This window comes from Ascaphus truei, chromosome 5, assembly GCF_040206685.1.
Source record: "Ascaphus truei isolate aAscTru1 chromosome 5, aAscTru1.hap1, whole genome shotgun sequence".
Lineage (NCBI taxonomy): Eukaryota > Metazoa > Chordata > Amphibia > Anura > Ascaphidae > Ascaphus > Ascaphus truei.
Window position 1 is genome coordinate 24,844,723 of NC_134487.1, and position 20,804 is coordinate 24,865,526.

At 42.8% G+C, this 20,804-nt stretch overlaps 1 protein-coding gene across 4 annotated transcripts in view; it reads left to right on the forward strand.

The window, feature by feature from the left end:
* Positions 1 to 19,087, forward strand: part of OPTN (optineurin) — a 35,423-nt gene extending 16,336 nt beyond the window's left edge. For all 4 annotated transcript variants that reach the window (XM_075599499.1, XM_075599500.1, XM_075599501.1 and 1 more), the window contains 8 exons: positions 286 to 421; positions 4,307 to 4,422; positions 5,861 to 6,010; positions 6,573 to 6,645; positions 11,207 to 11,365; positions 15,216 to 15,352; positions 16,654 to 16,736; positions 17,118 to 19,087. In XM_075599499.1, the coding sequence (XP_075455614.1) occupies positions 286 to 421; positions 4,307 to 4,422; positions 5,861 to 6,010; positions 6,573 to 6,645; positions 11,207 to 11,365; positions 15,216 to 15,352; positions 16,654 to 16,736; positions 17,118 to 17,218 (955 nt within the window). In that variant the 3' untranslated portion in view covers positions 17,219 to 19,087. The remainder of the gene's footprint in view (positions 1 to 285; positions 422 to 4,306; positions 4,423 to 5,860; positions 6,011 to 6,572; positions 6,646 to 11,206; positions 11,366 to 15,215; positions 15,353 to 16,653; positions 16,737 to 17,117) is intronic.
* The last annotated feature ends 1,717 nt before the right edge of the window (positions 19,088 to 20,804 follow it).

Here is a 20,804-nt window from a genome sequence, read left to right on the forward strand (position 1 = left end):
CCCGCTCCCTACAGACCGCATATCGCGGTCTGTGTATCTCAGCGCACCGCCTGTCTGCAGTGCGGGTGCGCTGACTCTGGGAGCGGGGCCTTAGCCTTAGAGCGGAGCATCAGTCGCTTTGCATGTAATTTGATCTCATTTCAGTATAAAAGAGATTATGAAGTGCATTTAGATAGGAGGCAGGAGAAATTGGATTTTTAGATGCAGATAATGATATGAAAGAAAGTAAATTGGGTATTTTTTTAAAAGCCTGTTTTCACCTCTAAGCTTTTTTTTCCCTGATAGGATGGCACAACTGGAAAAGAAAGCCACTGATGTGTCGCACACAGAAACCCAAACAGAAATAGATTTGTCAGACCAAGAAATTCAAACAGAGTTTGATATGGACAAGGCTAAAGGAAATGGTCAAGCTGCAGTGGCTGTAAGTAAATGTAATTAAACATCCTGCATGTAGCCTGTCACGTACAGCACACCTGTGAGCACGTGACATGCAGGACAAGGGTTAATACACAGCTCGCAAGCTGTCACACTTTTCACCGCCGCAAAGGTCCCTCAAATTACCAATATCTCCCCTAAATCCGTCCCTTTATACTATCTGCAATGAACAGCACACAATTGGGTTTTCTCCCAGAGGTCACTGGCAAAGAATTGAGAAATCACATTTGGTCCAAAACACACCTCTGTTGAAATCTGATTTTCATAATCTCTTGCTCAGACTTATGTACAATTTTTTTCCCCATTGAAGCATATGACCGCCCCTGTCGTAAATTAGCTGCAAAATTTACAGTTTTATGACAGAGTAAAAACAAAACTGCTACAAACGACGTTTAGCTTTTGCCTCCGTATATAATCGCACTCTTAACTTCCCACCTCTAATACTGAGAAACACGTGAGTCACATCAATAGATTGAGGCTGTCGTTACGGACGCAACGAGACCATCTTTCTCCTAATTTTGAGTGACAAATGGATATCTGTCCTGAAGTACCTACTAGACCTCACGTGTCTGTAATCATGTAATTCTTTGTCACGGATACACACATGTAACTCTTAGTAACTCTTAGTAGGTACAGCAGATGATGTCACATGATATTCTAATTTTTAATAAAATTCTTCTATGTGTGTCACCTCTCTTTGGAATGCACCAGTAATTAGTCACAAATGTTAAGGCTTCTTTGAAGCGGACAGAATAGTATCTGGTTAGCGTTTACAACCCTCTAAACCCCACGTGTCACTTTTAGTGGACTATCAATGATGATCCCTGCCCCCCCAATTAAGTTCTCATTGAAGCCCCACACAGACCTGTCATAAACACCATACATTGTATTTTTACACCTAAGTTGTTGCACCATTAACCCCTGAAGCACCAGATGGATTAAAATACATAATCTCATGATAATATCATGACATAGCTCAACACATTTATATAAACAAAACTATACATTTCAGTTAATGATACTGAGATGTATAAATGTGATATATGTTCCGTAAAATAGTGTAACATCAGAAGAGAGTATGTATAGGAACCAAATCCAAGAGTCGGTGCTCAGTAATACAAGGGAGCATATGTTACAATTAATTCTTCAATAGTTACGTTGTCAGGTTTTAGATGAACCTTAAATGAGATATCGTGAGACTCAAGACCTGATGCATAAAACTCCTCCAGGGGATAGAATGTATGGCAGTCCATGTAGTGGTCTCAGACTGCTGTCTGATGAATAATAATCCTGGGTATATATATATATACCACTGGGATAGTCACCCTGGAGTAGCACCTGTATAAAGGTCTCAGTTTCCCCAGGCATGAAGAGGGGAAAAGGAGAGAGTACTCACATGTATGGCAGTCCATCTGTTGCGTGCATCACGCGAATCAGTGATAGGAGGATAGGTCCGTGAGGAACAAAAGCGGAGCACGCAAGTAAAAACACTGACGCGTTTCAGGCAGAAGCCCTTTATCAAAGAGTACTCATTGATAAAAAGGGCTTCTGCCTGAAATGCGTCAGAGTGTTTTTACTTGCATGTCACCACATGCACCACATGGATAAAAGGTATTTTACTTCAATTTTGCTGGTGTGTAGCCCCTTGTATTCCCAGCTGTGCTCCGCTTTTGTTCCTCACGGACCTATCCTCCTAACATCAGAAGAGAAGTAGTGAGGTCTTGAAATGTTATGTACAAACTACATCTTTGAAGAACTGTCATTTGTCCATTAATGGTTATGCTTTCTGCAAAATAATGGCCCCATAAATCATTCTGCTACTATGTATTGGATGGTTTCTGACACAGTAAATGTCAGTGTTTGTGTCTCTTCTTGTACAATGCAAATAGGAGGGGTTCATTTAAACAATTGCAAATGTGCCCCAGAAAATGCCCAAAGGAAATAATTGTAACAGAGGCAAGTAAAACTTTCTAACCCTCACTCCTAAGTGGGATGACACAGGGCCATATGTGATGGAATAGTAGCTGAATCAGGTGGTGGCCTCATGTAGTGAGGTGACACTGTATTTAATGCAGGGAGCGCATCACAAGCAGGTAGCTCTTCAGCATCTGTATGGGAAGCAGTACTTCAGGTGCATTGTAATTCTGTCTGACCAGTGTAGCAGTGCCAGCTACTCTCTCTCCCGGCCTCATTGTATTTATTATATGCTTTAAGGAGCATTCCAAATTAAATTCCCCATTTTTATTCATGCAGGGGTCTCCAGAACGGAAGTATTAATTTCAGCTCCGGGGATCCACTGGTTCGCGAGATACCGGGAAGGTGCCGCCCAAAGTTCATGGCAGTTTAAATCCCTTGCATCGCACAGGTCATTAGGAAGCTGCAGCGAATTACGTTGCGGCTTCCTATTGGTCAGCATGATGTGGGAGATTTAAACCTCCATTTTGTTTCCACTGAAGGGCAGGAACTAGCGGCACTTTCCTAGATTAATATCACTGAAACCATGGTGTCCTCGAAACGGAAATTAACGCGGTTCAGCTCCGGGAACCCCCTGCTTACTATACAGTACATTATTTTTATTTTATTTTTTTAATTAAGTGGAGGGGGAGATTTTCTGTACGGGGAATCCTTTAATCCTCATACCACTGTGACATGGACGTCATTGATTTAATACACACACAGTCTAATCCGTTGATTTTAGAAATGAGTGTTCAACATGCTCAAATCTGAAAGTTGAAACCGCAAATGTCACAGGCTGACATGAGACACTATACTGTAGGTGTGCTGCTCTATCTGATCCTATGAGTGACTGAGCATTACATTTAATTGGGCGCTCTTGAGTCTAACAAAATCTGCACCAGACACTCTGTGACTGACTGGAGTACTTCTGTGTTTCTATTGCCTCCTAGCACTTAGTTGGTGGGATAGGACCCACCCTAAGCACCTAAGCAAATGGGTACAGATCCGTTTTGATAGTTTTTGTAAGTGGATCAGTCTACAAATTGCCACAGCCCCCCCCCCCCCTCTAAAAAAAACACCCTACGCGTTTCGTTAGGAATGACTTCGTCAGGGGGGCATTCCTGACGAAACACGTAGGGTGTTTTTGGAGCGGCGAGTGCAGCAGCTATTGATTTTTATAGTGCAGCCAAAGCTTACGATCCATATCGCGAGAGGCAAAGTGCGAGCTGGGACTATCAGACGCTGAGCGCTTGTAGCCGGAGGAGCCGTAGCTGAAGGGCACACAGTGTGCAGTCACCATTTCCGGTACCCAGAGGGAACAAGGAGATTCCGGGTTCAGCTTGCACAGTGAGAGAGGCACCAAACCTGTCACAGAAGCTCTGTTGGATTCGTGCTGCAGGGTTGGGGTTTGAGATTCATTTCATAAATGCTGATGTCCTAGCTATGTTTGTGAGTGCACGTTTTATATTGTTCCAATCCCATAAAAATTGTTGAAACTTTAATACACTAGGAGTGCGCCTGTTTTCATTTTGTTTATTGTGCAGATATAGATGTGTGTGTGTGTGTGTGTGTGTATATATATATATATATCTATATCCGTTTCCAGTGGAAATAAATCTAAAAAGAAGAATCTCAACGAAAATCAAATCTATTTAGTAATGTGGTAGGGATCACTTCCACCCCTTTCCCTGTCATTCATTTCTGCTAACTTTATGGCAGGGGTGGGCAACGCCAGTCCTCAAGGGCCACCAGTAGGCCAGGTTTTGAGTCTTTGACTGAGCCACAGATTGAGCCACCTGTCCTGAAGTGGGGATTTCCTGAATACCTGACCTGGTTGTGGCTCTTGAGGACTGGTGTTGCCCGTCCCTGTTATATAGTGATTGTGAAATTATTATATATATATTTTTTTTTACAGTTTTACAAAGAAATAGATACATTGAAGATGCAAGTGCAGTCTCTAAGCAAACAGCTTCAGGATACCAGTGACAAATTAAATGAGGCTGAACAGCTAAAGAAAAGGCTTCAGGAAAAGTAAGAATAACATGACTAAAGTTACACGTGAGGTCATGCCTCATGTATACACATGTACATTCAAGTGTTATATGGATCACGGCTGGCCAACTCCAGTCCTCAAGGACCACCAACAGGTCAGGGTTTTAGGATATCCCTGCTTTAGCACAGGTGGCTCAGTCAGAATGACTGAACCATCTGTGCTGAAGCAGGGATATCCTGAAACCCTGGCCTATTGTGGACTGAAGTTGGCCACCCCTGATATGGAGGCATTGATTATGACATGCTTTCCATCTGCTTGGTACTTAAAGCCCCAATTGTATTTGCTCCTACTGGCTTTGTACACCCTGCGGTGGGATTCATAGAGCTCGATTTGTACTAAGTAACTACATATAACATGAATGGCAATAACGGGTATCTTTACTAACTTCCATTGTAAACTCTTTCTGGCAGGGATTCTCTTTTGCACTTGTAGTAGTGTACAAGTTTTCCTGTGCACTTTTGTAAAGTCACCAAAAATACATCCATTTTAAAAGGACCTGCATACGTTTGAGATGTTTTGCAGAACATTGCAACTTCCTTGGCGTTATGAACATAATTTCAGAACATTGGATGTGTCCGAGTTTGTCAGAAATCCACAAATCGGAAGAACAAATTGATCAGTAGTTCATAACACACAGGGAATTATTCTCAAGTTACAATTTAGTATTTTTTTCCAGTGTTCTGTATGCTCTTTACTAATGTTTTATCTTCATTTTGCAACATACTGCAAATGCCATTTGATGCATATAATTATTATTTAAGTAATAATCCCTGAGCAGGGTATCACTGCCCAATAATGCCCTGGCTGGAAGAGTTGAAGGCCTGAAGCGAAGTGTATAGTGTGTATAGTTGCAGAGTTTGTATGTGTGTGTAGCAGCAGTGTGTGCCTGCAGTGTTTGTGTAGCTGTAGTTTTTGTGTGTGTAGCTGCAGAGTTTGTGCGTGTGTTTGTGTGTACAAAGGGGAGGCTGCAGTGTGTGTATTTATAGAGTGGGGGGTGGGCGACGACTGGTGTGTGGAGAGAGAGAGAGAGAGAGAGAGAGAGAGATTTGCAGTGTGAGTGTATTTAGAGGTGCTTTAATGTATTTCCAATTGTATTTTAATTTAAAAAATCTATATAACTATACAAAAATGTCTATTATTTATTTAAAAAAAGCCTACATGTAGCCTAGAATAGTAATAATTCCCTCAGAGCAGAGCATTATTGGCCAATAATGTCCTGTTCTTCAGGGATTATTACTTAAATAATGCCCGAAATTTTAACCAAACAGAGCAGGGATTTCAGTAATGCCTGGAATTTAACAACTTTAGCTTATAATTACTGTTATTTTAGAATACAAATGTAATGACCTTTCCACATTTTCCACAAATATAGATTCTAAAGTGACATCAGCGTCTTTTTGCGAACTATCTTTTTAGATGTATGGCCCTAGATGAGAGACTTTCGGAAAACGAAGTTGATGTGGACGAGAGACAAAAGCTCTTATTCTCCATGAAGAAGTTAGAGCTCCAGGTGGAGAGCATGCAATCAGAAATCAAAATGGAGCAGAGCAAAACACAAGCAGAAAAGTAAGTTACGTTGACTGAAGTCTGAACAGTATCTTCTCAAACATTTAAAAAATACATGACAAGTTAGAATAACGCATATATAAGATTCCACTTAGTAGTTGTTTTTTTGGGGTGTTTGCCCACTATGTACTTTAAATGTAGTTGTTGTTTTAGAATAAACATGACAGCCCAGTAAAATTGCTTTTCCTTTGTTTAATAATACGTATTGTACTGAGATCTACATTTCTCTTGGACCAATATGGCTTTAAGCACTACAAGACGAATCGTAAAAGCACCTGGGTTCATTGCTTTCAAATTCTTCCTGTCTGTTTTTGCTCAATGATGGCGAGGGAATCGTAAGTACAAGAAATAAGCCACACTGCTCTCCACTCCATCCATTACTGGTTTCACTAATACAGCTGTTTACAATGTATTTGCAGCCTCTGACCCATGATGCAGCTGTGACAGAAAAAGATAGGTCCATTTTAAAATAGACTTCCCGCATACAGATGAATGATTAAAATGACTAGTTATGAGCCTTTTTCATAAAATAAATGTTAACTTTGTTTCTGTTTTTCAACAGAACGCGACTTTCTTCTTTGCAGGAAACCTACACAAAACAGAACTGGGAATATGCGGAATTAAAAAGAAATGAGGTAAATAAATGTACTACTGTACTTCTATTGTAGAGAAATTAATCTAATAAATATTTTGAATGTAACATTACTAATTTTAGTATGCATTAGTTAGTAGCTGGTCAGTACTTATGTGTATTTAAATATATTTAAGCTTAAAAGCATACATCTTCAATGTACTAGTTTTCTTGTTGCATTTTTAAGTATTAGTTTTAAAGCCACTCTGAGAAAAGACATTTAACATGGCTGACTCCATGGTATTTCATATTCTCCATGGTCAACATGTTTTTATGAGGTGCATGGATGCTGCTTGTGTGCAAATGCATGTAACGCACTTTCCCCCACACCCTGGGAGATATGGCGGCTACGGTGTGTGTGGTGCATTACCTGTGGCTCACAAGAGGGCAGAGCCTCCGCTGCTGGGAGCCTGGGGTGTGTATGATCCATCTGGTGATGGAGCCTCCACCTGCACGGGATCCTACTATGTTGGATAACCTTGTGACAGGACTCAATACAATAATACACACACTGAATAAAATAACAGTTTACTGTATGCATAAAACTAATAACAATGCCACCACCCACGACCACACCAACTAGGCCTTGCAGGGCTGTAACCCCACAATGTCCTCCAACCAATGTCCCCACCTGATGGGTTATCCCTCCAACGTACTGAAGGGCAGTTGGGCAACCAACCACCCTGGTGTCCACAAGTAGCAACCCACCCAAATGTGTGAGACAGCGCTGCCCACAAGAACAGATGGTGTATAGTTGGTGCACTGGTACCTGCCCAGGTGCTCCTACACCTGGGTATAGCGGAAAGGTAATGTGGATCCACTGATCCAGCAAAGTCAGCGTAGCCTCCGCCTCTTCCGTGGATGGTGTCCCGTGTGGACGGTGCCACCATGAAGAATGTCTCTTATCTGTAGGGGTGATCTGGTCCCAGACCACCTGATGCCAGGTTGCAGCTGCGTCCTGTCTGTGTCCCTCACACTGGTACTACAGGGAAATGTCCCTATCTATGGGCCTGTCCCGGCATCTACCACAAGCTGAGGGGAGTCGGGGCCTAGCTAGGGGGTCTCTGGCCTAGTGCAGGGGCTACCGACACCCTGCACACGCACACCCTATCCTTCTGCTGTCCCAGCTCCAAATGGTGTGGCTTGCAGCGCGCGTAAAGTATTAATCTCGGGGGCCAGGGGAGTCTTGCAGGGCCGTAACCTCACAATGTCCTCCAACCAATGTCCCCACCTGATGGGTTAACCCCACAATGCACTGAAGGGCCCTTGGGCACCCAACCACCCTGGTGTCCACAAGTAGCAACTCACCCAAATGTGTGAGACAGCACTGCCCACAAGAACGGATGGTGTATAGTTGGTGCACTTGTAGTACCTGACCAGGTGCTCCTACACCTGGGTATGGCGGAAAGGTAATGCGGATCCACTGATCCAGCGAAGTTGGCGTAGACGGTGCCACCATGAAGAATTTTTCTTATCTGTAGGGGTGATCTGGTCCCAGACCACCTGATGCCTTGTTGCAGCTGCGTCCTGTCTGTGTCCCTCACACTGTTACTATAGGGCAATGTCCCTACCTATGGGCCTGTCCCTGCAGCAACCACATGCTGAGTGGTGTTGGGGCCTATGAGGTATCTGGCCTAGTGCAGGGGCCACTGACACCCTGCACATGCACACCCTACCCTTCTGCTGTACCAGCTCCAAATGGTGTGGCTTGCTGTAGTTCCCCAGAGCTGCTCTACTAATGGCCGCCGCTTGCCCTGCGCATGCGTGGGGTGTCCCAAGATGGCCGCCGCAACCTTCGGCCGTACTGCGCATGCGCGATCTGCATTGTGCATGCGCAGCCACAGCTACTATGGCGGCGCCCTGCTATGGGTTCCGCGGACCGTCAGCGACCCGCTCGCCACCCTGATTACCAGCACCATTCAGCAACCTCCCCTGCAGCAGTGGAGGTAAGCAGAACCCAGGGGGGGGGGCCCTGTTATATGCACATTATAGAAGCATGGCAATACAATAGAGAAGTCATATTGGGGCCATAACAGTAATGTGTCCACATGGGCAGGGGTACTGAACTCCAGTCCGCAAGCCTCCCCTCTTTCTCTCTCTTCCCTCCCTCACCCCAGCCAGTTTTTCAGGATATCCCTGCTTCAGCCCAGGTGGCTCAATCAGAGGCTTAGTTGGAGACTGAGCCTCTGATTAAGCCACCTGGGCTGAAGCTGGGGTATCCCGAATACCTGACCTGTTGGGGAGGCTTGAGGACTAGAGGTGAGCCCCCCTGCATTAACCCATTCCTGCAGTTAGAAAATCTCCCCCTAAATGTAGTGCTTATGCTGACAATAACATACAACAGCGGTGCGCTAACTGGGGAGGTGGGAGATTTGTCTGGGGGGGCGCAGGCGGTTGCAGATGTCCTGCGCTGTTCCCCAAGGCATTTACATTAAATGCTGGGGATCGCGTGAGGCCTATGCAACAAGAAAACTTGCCATGAATCAGACGTTTGTGACGCGTCTCTGTGACAAACAGGCGTCAAATGACGCTGCGGGTCATCTGACATGATGGCGGGTCACATGATTTGACGCACCGGCAAGGTAGGAGGGCGCGAGCTCGAAGCAGGCCAGACGGGGGCGCAGCAGTAAAAGTTTGCGCTCCCCTTGACATACGAAGTATAATACTGACATTTGCACAACTCACTGTGCTAAAGACTGTCCCAAGCAAACATAGGCCAAATATGTGTAGTTATGTAAAAAGGGTATTGAGTGCTTATGCTCCAGTTAATGAATTTGCCCTTTTTTTATCCATTTTAATTGTTTTTCAGCATTGCCTTGGTTTTCTGTTAACATCCTGACACATGAAGCAAATTGAGACGTTTGTGTTGCTTTTTAGACAAGCTATTATCACGCAGTAAAAAGCATTCCTCAGGGAAGGTCCCACGAGGACCGAAACGTTGGTCATGTTTGTGCTATGTTTATTTTTGAATACAAGTTTTCTTACTTACCTTTGAGTGTTGTCTTGTGTCTGCTCCTGCTGGAGTGGATTACTTTTCTCTTACTATTGGTATAGGACATGCACCGCAAAATATTTGTATGTATGTCTGTCTGTCTGTCTGTCAATTGGAGTGCTACTGGGCATGGCTAAATGTATACAACAAAAAACAGAGACGCTTTAAATGCTCTGGCCAAAGGGTTTAACTAAATTACCCTTTTTCAAGTGATATATAGGTATTTCACTGTGTATTTTTGTCATATTGGATGTAGATTTGGGCTTCTATGTTTTTTGTTGTATAATTTCCCAGCATCCCTTGCTGCAGTGGAAGCACTGTATGCTAAAAGATGAGGAGAGACAGGGTTGCAGACCTATCTGAGATATGTGAATGTGCTCACAAGTTGTATTTGCAGGTCGTTTGCATACAATTATAAAGCTGATGGTGCACAGGGACACAGAGCAGGCAATTTGGGTTAAAAATTGTATGAGCAAATCACACTGGGAAAACGTCAGGGAAGTTTCAAGTAATTTGTTTTGATCTTTTGGATTTGTACCACTTTTTAGCATTTGTACCTAACGCATCAGAGCTCACAATGTAATCCAGTGCAAAAAAAAAAAGATCGAAAATGACTTTATCACAGAACAAAATTCCAACAAAAAGTTTTCTTATTTTCTGTGTTATATCTGGGCATGTTTATTTTTTTTTTTTTTTTCACAAATGGGTATTATCCACTTAACCTGTCAAATGAAAATAATAAATATGCCAAAGGGAACTTTCAAAAAGGATCTATTTATTACTGGATATTGTGCCATCACATATCATGATGCTTCAATGAGAAATAGATGGAGAGAATGTCCTTTAATCGTTATTGGCAAGATGGAAACAAATGCAATGTCTGTGCTTTGGTGGCTTGAAGACTGGAGTTGTGTCGAGCACCCTCGCACAAGGAATCACTGTTCTGTGTAATGTTCTCAAAACAAAGCGTTATGTTAAATATATATATATATATATATTGTATATAATGTATATTTATATATACTGTGTGCTCATTTGCATGTCATTTCCCAGAGTCCCTTGCTGCAGTGGAAGTGCTGTATGCTGGGTGATAATGGGGAAAGGCGGGGTTGCAGACCTGCCTAAGACATGCAGATGAGCATACAGTTATATTTGCATATATATATATATATTACTTCTGGCTAGTTGTAAAGGACTTGAAAAGTGCATTTTAGTATGTTTGTAAGTGCAAACAGTAATGGCAAATTTACATAAGTTAGAGATGGATCACAGCAGGCAATAGCATTATATTGCAAGTGGAAAATAAAATTAGCTTCACTTTTGAATTTCATAAAGTAGCACAAAAACAAAGGAACAACGTTTTGTTTAACACCTCCCAAAAATTACATCTTCATTGTTGGAGGGCGAGAACTTTATAACTTCTGTAAATGTTTATCTAAGTTGTGCATCATGATCCATCTTTGGGTCAGAATGAATTGTCATGCAAAGCAGAATGTGTCCGATTCTCCTGGTGCTTGGGCGTGCACCTCTGTCACTGCAGTACTTATTACCTTTCCATTCTATTTCATTGTAGTCTGAAAAAGTGCCCAAAGCGCTGGTTAATGAGTTGCTGCAAAAGTTGGATCTGAGTGAGAAAGCTTTGGCTAAGAAGCAGTTCCAGATTGATGAAATTAATGAAACTGTCAAGAAATACAACGAAGCTTTGGAAACTATTGGACTTCTCCGTGCTCAGGTAAGGCTGATTTTATTAAAGCGGCCCACATATCGCATTATATAACCAAAATGTGTGCTTGTTATTTTTTAATGTTGTGTGAGTTCAACGGGCTAGAAATGGCAATGTTCGCATACTAAGCACAACCTAATTCCGTTTTCTGCCACGCTGTATGCATATGCACAGACAATGCGAATCCAAAGAACTTACTGTTCAAAAACTAAGACCACGTAGAAAAGTAACAATATGACATCTAGAGAAACAAAAAAGGTAGAATTTTCTCAATATTGTCTGCTTATAATAGACTAGCTGAGAGCCCCGGCGTTGCCCGGGATGTTTGTGGTGTGGGGGTGGCATTTGGGTGGGGAGTGGTCCACGCGGCCCATGGCGGTGTGCGGTGGTACTGCTGCTGTGGCTGTACTGATGGTGATTGTATCGGTGTGCTGATTTGGGAGGGTTTGTTGCTGATGTAGGGGTGCGGATGTGGGTGTGCCGATGGGGGAGGTGCGAAGGTGCCAATGTGTGGGTGCTGGTGGTGTTGATGGGGGCTGGGAATGGTGGGGAGCCGATTGGGTGTATTTACTTGAACATTGTAATTATCTGCAGGTTATTTTATTTATTTAAATAGTTTAACATGACTCAGATCGGTTTTGAACACATACTGCTAGAAGCACTTTAATGTGTATACATAGCATTAATTTAGTCGCCAAGCAAAAACCTGGCTCTGTTTTAGTGTATATAAGCAAATTTAAATTTGTTTATTTTTACAATTAATCCAATATTGTAAGTGGGTCAGTTTGATAAATGATCTCTTCAAACTGATTCTATATAAAATTGGGATAGTAAATGAAAATGTACACAAACATTATTAAAGCGGATGAGAAGCTGTCTCTCCTCTCCCTGCTGTCTCTCCTCCCCCCTCCATCATGCCCTGCTCCTCTTTGCACTCTCTCCTCCCCTCTCTTTGCACTCCCTGCCTTAGGTCGCGATTATACTTTTGTGCGATGGCGCGTGCGCGTCAAGGATAACCTGCCCAATCCCTATGAGGGGGCGCGATGGCGTGAGCGTGTTTTGAAAAGACAAAAAAAAATATTTTCAAGTGACGCCCGCGTCACTTGAGCGGTTCAGCAAATGATGGCGATCCACTCACGTGATGTCACGATCGCCTGAAGCACAGTTCACTTTCGTGCCAGCGACAGGCATGCGCCATGTGCACGCGCTCTGTCGCGAGCGGTGAGTATAATCGCGGCCTTACTGTGTCTGCCCCTCTCTGTGCATACTACACTCCCTCCTCCACATCTCTTCTGTCTCCTCCGCTCCTTGCTGTCTCCACTGCCATTAAAATCACCTCCCCCAGTGTTTACTGGGTGAGTGAGAGTCTGCTCAGTCTATCACAATGGGCGATGTAAATATGTATATCTTTAATTGTATAGCGCTGACCGTGTACTCTGCGCTTTATAAAGACAATACAGTACAGGGAATTATAATACAATAAGCGCAGTAAAGTCGGGCAATAAGAAAAGAAATCCCTGACCCGGAGCGCTTACAATCTAACTGGTATGTTGGGAGACGTAAGTGTAGTAGATGGCAGTGCTTCAATGCTTGGTAGGTAGCGACTGTGGGATAGTAGCCATGAGTGCAGGTTATTGGGATGCTTCTTTTGAGAGGTGAGGTTTTAAAGTTTGTTCGGTATTAAATTAGATGGGTTAACACCATTAGCAGGGAAAGAGGTGGCAGGGAGGTGTGGGTGAGAGCAGGTGTGTGTGTATATGTTTAGGTCCAAGATTAGGAGAGATGTCCCCAGCAGCAAGGAGGAGGAGTAGAGAGAGAGGACGCGAGAAGAAGATTTGCAGGGGGGGATTTTTATTGAGTGGTGTTATTATTCATTATTATTTTTATTGAGTGGTGTAGAAGTTGTTGGGAAAGTGGTGTGTAAAATGTGGTGCAGCGTCTGGGCACAGGCATAGGTGGAGGGAAGAAGAGAGGAAGAGATGCGGATAGGAGAGTGAGGAAGTTGGAGAGAACTGAAAGGTTTACAAAGGAGTGAGATTAAAGCTAACAGAAAAAGCAATAGAAGTAGTAGGGGATAAATCCAATACCAGTACTCGAAAACATATGTTGAGTAGCTATATATAATTCTAATTGATATCTGTGTTCATAATATATGCATGAGAAAAAGATCCTCCTTAGCCAAGGCTAAAGATAATGTCCGATGTGTGAGTAATTGCAGTAAGTGGTAGTGTGGGATATACTCATGTGTTGAATCTGTACCTTGACTGGCTCATGCCTGGCAGGGTGAATTGCTCGTAAGTGATCAACCATGCCACGTACATGAACCACACAGATACAGAAGACAAGAAAATGCAAATAGAAAAATGTATACATTTTTTATAAAAACAAAGAATCGCTATGTCCTATGAAGACTAGAAGATCCATAATGAAACACAATAGTGCTAGAAGCATTCTGGTACTAAAAACAATAACAAAAACAATAAGCTAAATGCTTTAAACTGCAAAAACAGCAACTAAAATGCATAAACTGTAAATAAATCTACATATACAGAACCAATGAATATGGTTAATCCGCAAATAACAAGTAGAAAATAAATTATACGTTTAAATAACGAAACATAAACAACCACAGATGGGGGGGAGGGGGTGCTAACCAGGCGTATAGAGCGATGCTGCTGCTGGGAGGTGCTGATGTGTGTCTGGACTGCACTTCTCTGACAGCTGATGGTATGCCAACCCACATATCCTGGTTTCGTCACACCAGCCAATGGGAACCCGTGCCTAGACAGTCTCACGTGACCTCTACGCGTTTCGCGTGACGAAGCACGCAGTTGAGAAACGAAGGGCTGGGGAGCAAAAATAACTAGAAAAATACTTTTTCTGGCAAAAGTTCATGTCCAGGTGAAGGGAGTGAAACTGACGCGTTTCGTGCTTCTCTCAATGCTTTCTCAAAACGTCTTTGATAAAGCACCATGGGAGACTGGAAATGTATCAACGTTTCACTCCCTTCACCTTGACATGGACTTTTGCCAATAAAATATTTTTCTAGTTATTTTTGCTCTCCAGACCTTCATTTTTCAACCACTGCATTTCCACCTCTGCTTGTCTCTTCAGAAAAAGCAATAGAGATTGCATATTGAGATACCAGGAGAGAGTTCCCAAGTATTGGACGAGATGAGTAGTAGGAGGTAAAAGAGCAGTTGTATAAATCAGGCCTGGGAGGGCAGGGCTGTGTAACTGAAGGTTACACAGCAGCTTCGAAAGTTAGTCTTTAGATGTGAAACAATTGTCAGAGCATTTAGAAAGCAAAGTTCTCACAATAGTAGGGTTGATGATTGAGTGCAGAGTCCAGTTCTTGTATTCTTCACCTCCAATTTGAACTCGACAGACACTTCATATGTGACACTTAAGATGTTATACAGCCAATGTGCAGTCTCATTACTCTGGATGTGCAGTCTTATTGGCTGCCCCTGGGTGAGTGACAGGCCTCTCAGCCTATCACAGAGGAATGTGCAGACAACCTTTGAGATCTCTATAGATAGATATCATTTGAGCGTAAAATGCTGTGTTTAAAGATGAGTCCAGAAAAGATAACAAGAGTTGCATGTCATATCATGGTGTTGGAGTTCTATTTCTATTATAGCCTGTAAGCTCTGCTATAGTACACACTATATTGCAGTAACACGTTAGTCTGAAGTTCTGAAAAGGAAGATAGAAGTGATCTGTTGAGGATCAAAAACCAAGTCATTAAAGGAGCTTTTGAATATTTGTTACTAAACATTAATGGTCTATTTTCATATTGCAATAACTACTTTGTGACATCCCGTACATATTTTTTTCTTCTTTTGGTCACACTCAGATCGATCTATATTGTTCTGATTTCCATGCGGAGAGAGCAGCCCGAGAAAACATTCATCAAGAGAAGGAGCAGTTAGCAACTCGGCTGGCATACATGATACAAGAAAACGACAGACTGGAGGATGAAGTTCTGGGGAGGTACTGTATTAGCTTATTGTTAAGTAATTAAGAATGTGATTTATAACCAGGGTGGGTAAAAATATAAAAAAGGAGCCAGCGGTTTGTTGAGTTGGGGAGGCTGGGGGAGGAGGGTGGATTTGGGGGGGTATTCCAGCTCTCTTTCAACTGTCGGCGGCTCAGTGTGACCGTGACTAATGCACACTGACACGTGCCCACCACAGGCCAGCTCCCATTGGTTTCACTGGCAGGAAGGAGAGAGTGAGGGGAGGGCTTAGTTTGAGCGCTTCGCTTCTGCTTCCGCTGGCTCTTCACTCCTCTCAAATGTCCCGTTGTCGGAGTAAGTGGTGCATTGATGGCTGACCTGTTAGCTAATGGCAGCAGGGTGCCCAGTCATGCTTGCCCGGTCGTGGCGGTGACTGACAGGTCCTCACTTTGCCACAGCATAGGCGCCAGATGTAAAATCTTAGGGATTTTTTTTAACCCTGTCTTTAACCCCTACAGTGCTGGAAGAATCCACACTACACTTGCTCTGAAGGGATTAATCCTGGATTTATTAAAACTGATATATTACCATAAATACAAACCGCAAAGTGAATTATCCTTTGTGGATGGTTCTGTAATACTTATTCTAAAATAAGCTCCATTTAGGAATTGGGTTACCGGCACTGAAACACACTGTACACCCCATTCAAGCCAATGGACTGGAACCTGTCTCCCAGTACCGGAAGGTGTCCTATGGCAGAAGACTGCTTAGTAAATATGGGCCATCATGTTCGCTAGGTCAAAAGATATATTAAAGTAATATTGTGTCTTGAACTGTCTGAATCGTATCCATTGTTCTTTTAATATTCCTGCAGCTGTAATGTACAGGCACACCCCGCATTAACGTACGCCATGGGTCCAGAGCGTGTATCTAAAGCGAAAATGTACTTAAAGTGAAGCACTACCTTTTTCTCACTTATCGATGCATGTACTGTTCTGCAATCATCTTATACGTACATAACTGATGTAGATAACGCATGTGTAACAGTCTCTGTAGTCTCCCCGCTTGCGCACAGCTTCGGTACAGGTAGGGAGCCGGAATTGCTGTTCAGGACGTGCTGACAGGCGCATGCGTGCGCTGCCGTTTGCCTCTTGGGCGATATGTCCTTACTTGCGAGTGTACTTAAAGTGAGTGTACGTAAACCGGGGTATGCCTGTATTAAGTTCCGTTATTACCGAGTCTCTTGCACTGACTGACATAATCTCTACTTTTACATATATAAAACATAAGTTAGTAGTTAATCAAAGTAACTTGATCCCAACTCCGCTCTCTTTAGACAGTCAATTGGACAACTTCAGCGGCGTCATGGATCTACAAGGTCAATGGATAACAATCAAGCCCCGTATCTGGTGCAAAGAGGTATAGTACAATGGAGACAGAGTGTTGTGAATAGGACCTCTGATATTCAAAATATTGTAAGGGTGCATTTACTCCAAGCTAATATAATGTACTCATCTGTATAAAGCATGCTCTAAATTCTTATACATACCCATACATTTCTAAACTTTTATTAATGGGCTGTGGAAAATATTTTTTTCATCTGTTTTGTAAATGTATATTTTATAACCAACTAAGCAGAATATTTACTAGAAATAACTACTGTTTTATATTTTTTAACAAAGATACAAAACGGTAATGTATAGGCTGGTCGAATGCATGCAAAATAATGTTGCTGTGTATAGACTGCTTCACAGAGATGGTTAACGCAATACTAATATCCCTAATGTTTGTTATTTGCAGGAGCTGAGAGCAATGAGCAGCTACCCACCTGCCCTAAATGTGGCGCCAACATGCCCGACATTGATACTCTGCAGATTCATGTTATGGACTGTATCACATAAATATGCTGCCAAGTGGAAATGTGATATGAGAATAATTAGTCTGCTATGCATTTAAATGTGTACTAACTAGCACCTTACTGGTTAGAGAACTACTGTAGATGGATGCACAGAATACAACTGAAATAAACAGCCCTTTATTAAATGTGGGTCTAGCTGTAATTTTAAGGGGTTTTTATGGATTGTTTTATTGGGTTTGCAATTTATGGTAACACATTCCAGTGAATAAATAAAAATAATCACAGCAGGATAATCTATGGAAAAGCCATCCATCCATATTAGTGCTGTTCATAATAGTATGTACTACAATAATAAGCTTCATTTTGTAATGTGGCTGTGGGTGACAGATTACCTTTTTTTTAAAGTTGATAATTCAACAAACTGAAATCAAATATTCATTTTTCTCCAAGTTATAACACAGCTAAAGAAACACTTTTGAAAGCAGAAGTAAATGTGAAGACTGGGGAAGACAGGCAGAGATAATGAACATGATGTAGATCAGCGTTGCGCAAACTGGGGGTAGCACTAGATTTTCTTGGGGGGGCGCAGCAGTTGGAGGTCCCGCTCTCCCCCCAGGCATTTAGCCGGGAGACCGCGCGAGGCCTCTATAATACACTTACCTTCCAGCAACTTGTCGTCCTGGTAACCCGGCGTCAAATGACACCGCAGCGTCACGTGACGTTACCATGGTGACATGTCACATTATCCCGCGCGTCATTTGACGCCGGGTTCGAGCGGGGGTGGGGGGGGGGTCGCACAGGGAAAAGTTTGCGCACCCCTGATGTAGATTATCCTGTACTATTCCAGTAATTATAGTGATCTTTATTCTATGCTAATGTGATACCAGGTGGGTTTTTTTTGTTTTGTTTTAAAGATGGTCTGTATGAGTTTTAGGGATCTGGACATATACAGTAATATTAGCTTTGAATGATAGAAATGTGAACAATCTTCTAACATTTAACTGTGCCACAAGCACATTTTTTCTAGTCAGAAATCCTGAACCCAAGAATAAAGAGGGAGTGTCATTACTCCCCCAGGTAACACAGCATACAGGCATACCCCGGTTTAAGTACACTCACTTTAAGTACACTCGCGAGTAAGTACATCTAGCTCAATAGGCAAACGGCAGCTCACGCATGCGTCAGTCAGAACGTCCTGAACAACAATACTAGCTCCCTACCTGTACCGAAGCTGTACGCAAGCGGGGAGAGTATAGCGCCTGTTACACATGCGTTATTTACATCAGTTATGCACGTATATGACGATTGCTGTACAGTACATGCATCAATAAGTGGGGGAAAGGTAGTGCTTCACTTTATGTACATTTTCGCTTTACATACATGCTCCGGTCCCATTGCGTACGTTAATGTGGGGTATGCCTGTATTCAGTTTTGAATATCTGGGGATTGGGTAGCAGTGTTTGAGCAGCACATTGCACTAGAGGAAAAATGATCCCTTTTCATCTGTCAGTGCGCATTGTTTTCACTGGTCAGCCATTGTATTATTAAGCGTTCAAAGAGAATGGTTGAATGCAGAGCCAATGTCAACTTCTTTTTAAGGAGAAGATACAGGAACTCAATCTTTCAAGTTTAACTTGCACAGGCCGTTTTAGACATATACTGTAGCTGTACATTTAGTTTAATGGGAGAACACAAACTTCTTCTCTTTACCTGCCTTTACTTGCGCTTCCTTTTTTTTGCTAGATTATCTGTAGATTTATGCATTTCTATAATCGCCTGTATGTTTTGAATCTTGGTGTGGTTGGGGGGTTTTATTCACAGGTATGTGAATTGTTGCAGGTTTGCACAGCTTATCATTAATTGTATGTATATAATTCTGTTTTTCTCTTATAAATAAGATGTTTTCTTGTCACTGTTTTTGTTCATTATTCCTATATAATAGCAAGCCTATTCAATAAGATTCTTTGAAACCTACAGAAAAATCAGCATCTTCTTGTAAATTAAAGCACATGCATTTTCTAGCATTATTTTGACAAAGTATAAGTGCAAATACCTAGGGCCCATTATTTACATACACAACTTATTCCTGCATAGCTCTTCCACTATACCAGTGATTGACGATGTCTCCAAAAAATATATATAATGGCAGCTCCCAAGCAGTATAGTGGGTTCCTGAGTGCGTGTGGGCACTACGCACTTAGTAAGGCCCCAAACTGCATTTTAGCGAGGGTGTCAATTACAGCAGGAGCTTTCAAAGTCACTCCACATAATGCTTTTCATCCACAGCCAACTGAAGTATCCACACAAAGGGGGTAATACATTAAATTGCGATAGTGAGGTATTATTCAAACCGCAGAGCAATCGCGTTGGAAATCTAACATCATATGGTGATAAATAAAAGTAATAACATGCCATTATAAATAGAATTGGAGGGGAACTATAAAACCGCATAGCAGTGGGACATGAGGTAATGGGGTTGCACTTTGGGGGAGACACTAAGGAATCCAATATTTTCATACCTCGCAAAAATGTTTCTGGGAAGAGTACATTTAATTTCAGTTGTTTCATCTGAGCCCGCCAAAAAAGGGTATATACATACTTATCGACCATACAAACATATGGCAGGTCTCCAACTAGCAGCCCGTAGATTGCTCACCTTTTCTACACATCTATCCTGCTGTAGTGGGAGTGTGAGGAATTGTACCGGTACATCTTCGCTTCTCTTGTGCCCCCAACAATCATCCACTACGTTCTCTTGTTGTGCAGTACAATGTTGTTCTGCTCCCCTGTGGAAGTGTGCCACAGTATTCAGTACACCAACAGGATGCAGCCGAATGGGGGAGAAGCTCTGGCTCATTGCTACAGTATCTGCTGTCCACTATACATTGTGAAGGGGAGCGGTGACAACACTAAGGTAGTTCCACCGATGCCTTACACCAGAGATGCGTGCACAATTTTGTGTGGGGGGAGGGTGCAGTGCTTAGAGGCCCCGTACTCCCCACAACATTTAAATTAAATGCCGGGGGAGCGTGTGAGGCCTTTGTATATTATCCCTTACCTGGTCTTCAGCGGCTTCTGGCGACGCGTCACCATGGCAATATATATATTTTCTTTTTTAAGTTTTGTTCGCCTTTCCGTGAGATACAGCTCATCTGTGGCCTTAGGGCAAGGTGGTTGCCTTGGGCCTTGCGCTCCCTCCTGTCGGCACTAGGATCCAACTTCCACCGATGGAGCAGTGAGCTAGACAGTCTCCAGACCAACCCCCAAAAAAGGGGGACGGGGATGGTGCATGACGCCTTATTGCTATGACATTATGTAACTGTGACACTGCAGGAGGACAGTCACACTCCAAAGGATCACCTGGACTGGCAGGTAAGTAACTTTACATACTTCTGCTGGGGAGCCGCCACGGCTGACCCTTTAATATCACTGAGCTAGATATGGAAAGTCATATAGCTATAAAGTTTATACTTAGAGCAGACAAAGAAAGTGTCAGTTACCGTGAAGAACGCAAGAATGCTGGAGGAGAGGGGTGGAAAAAAATTGATGATATAAGGTATTAAAAAAAAAGTGTGTGGGGGAAGAAGTCATCCCGTCATTATTTTGGAGGGCAGGGTTGGGCTAAACCC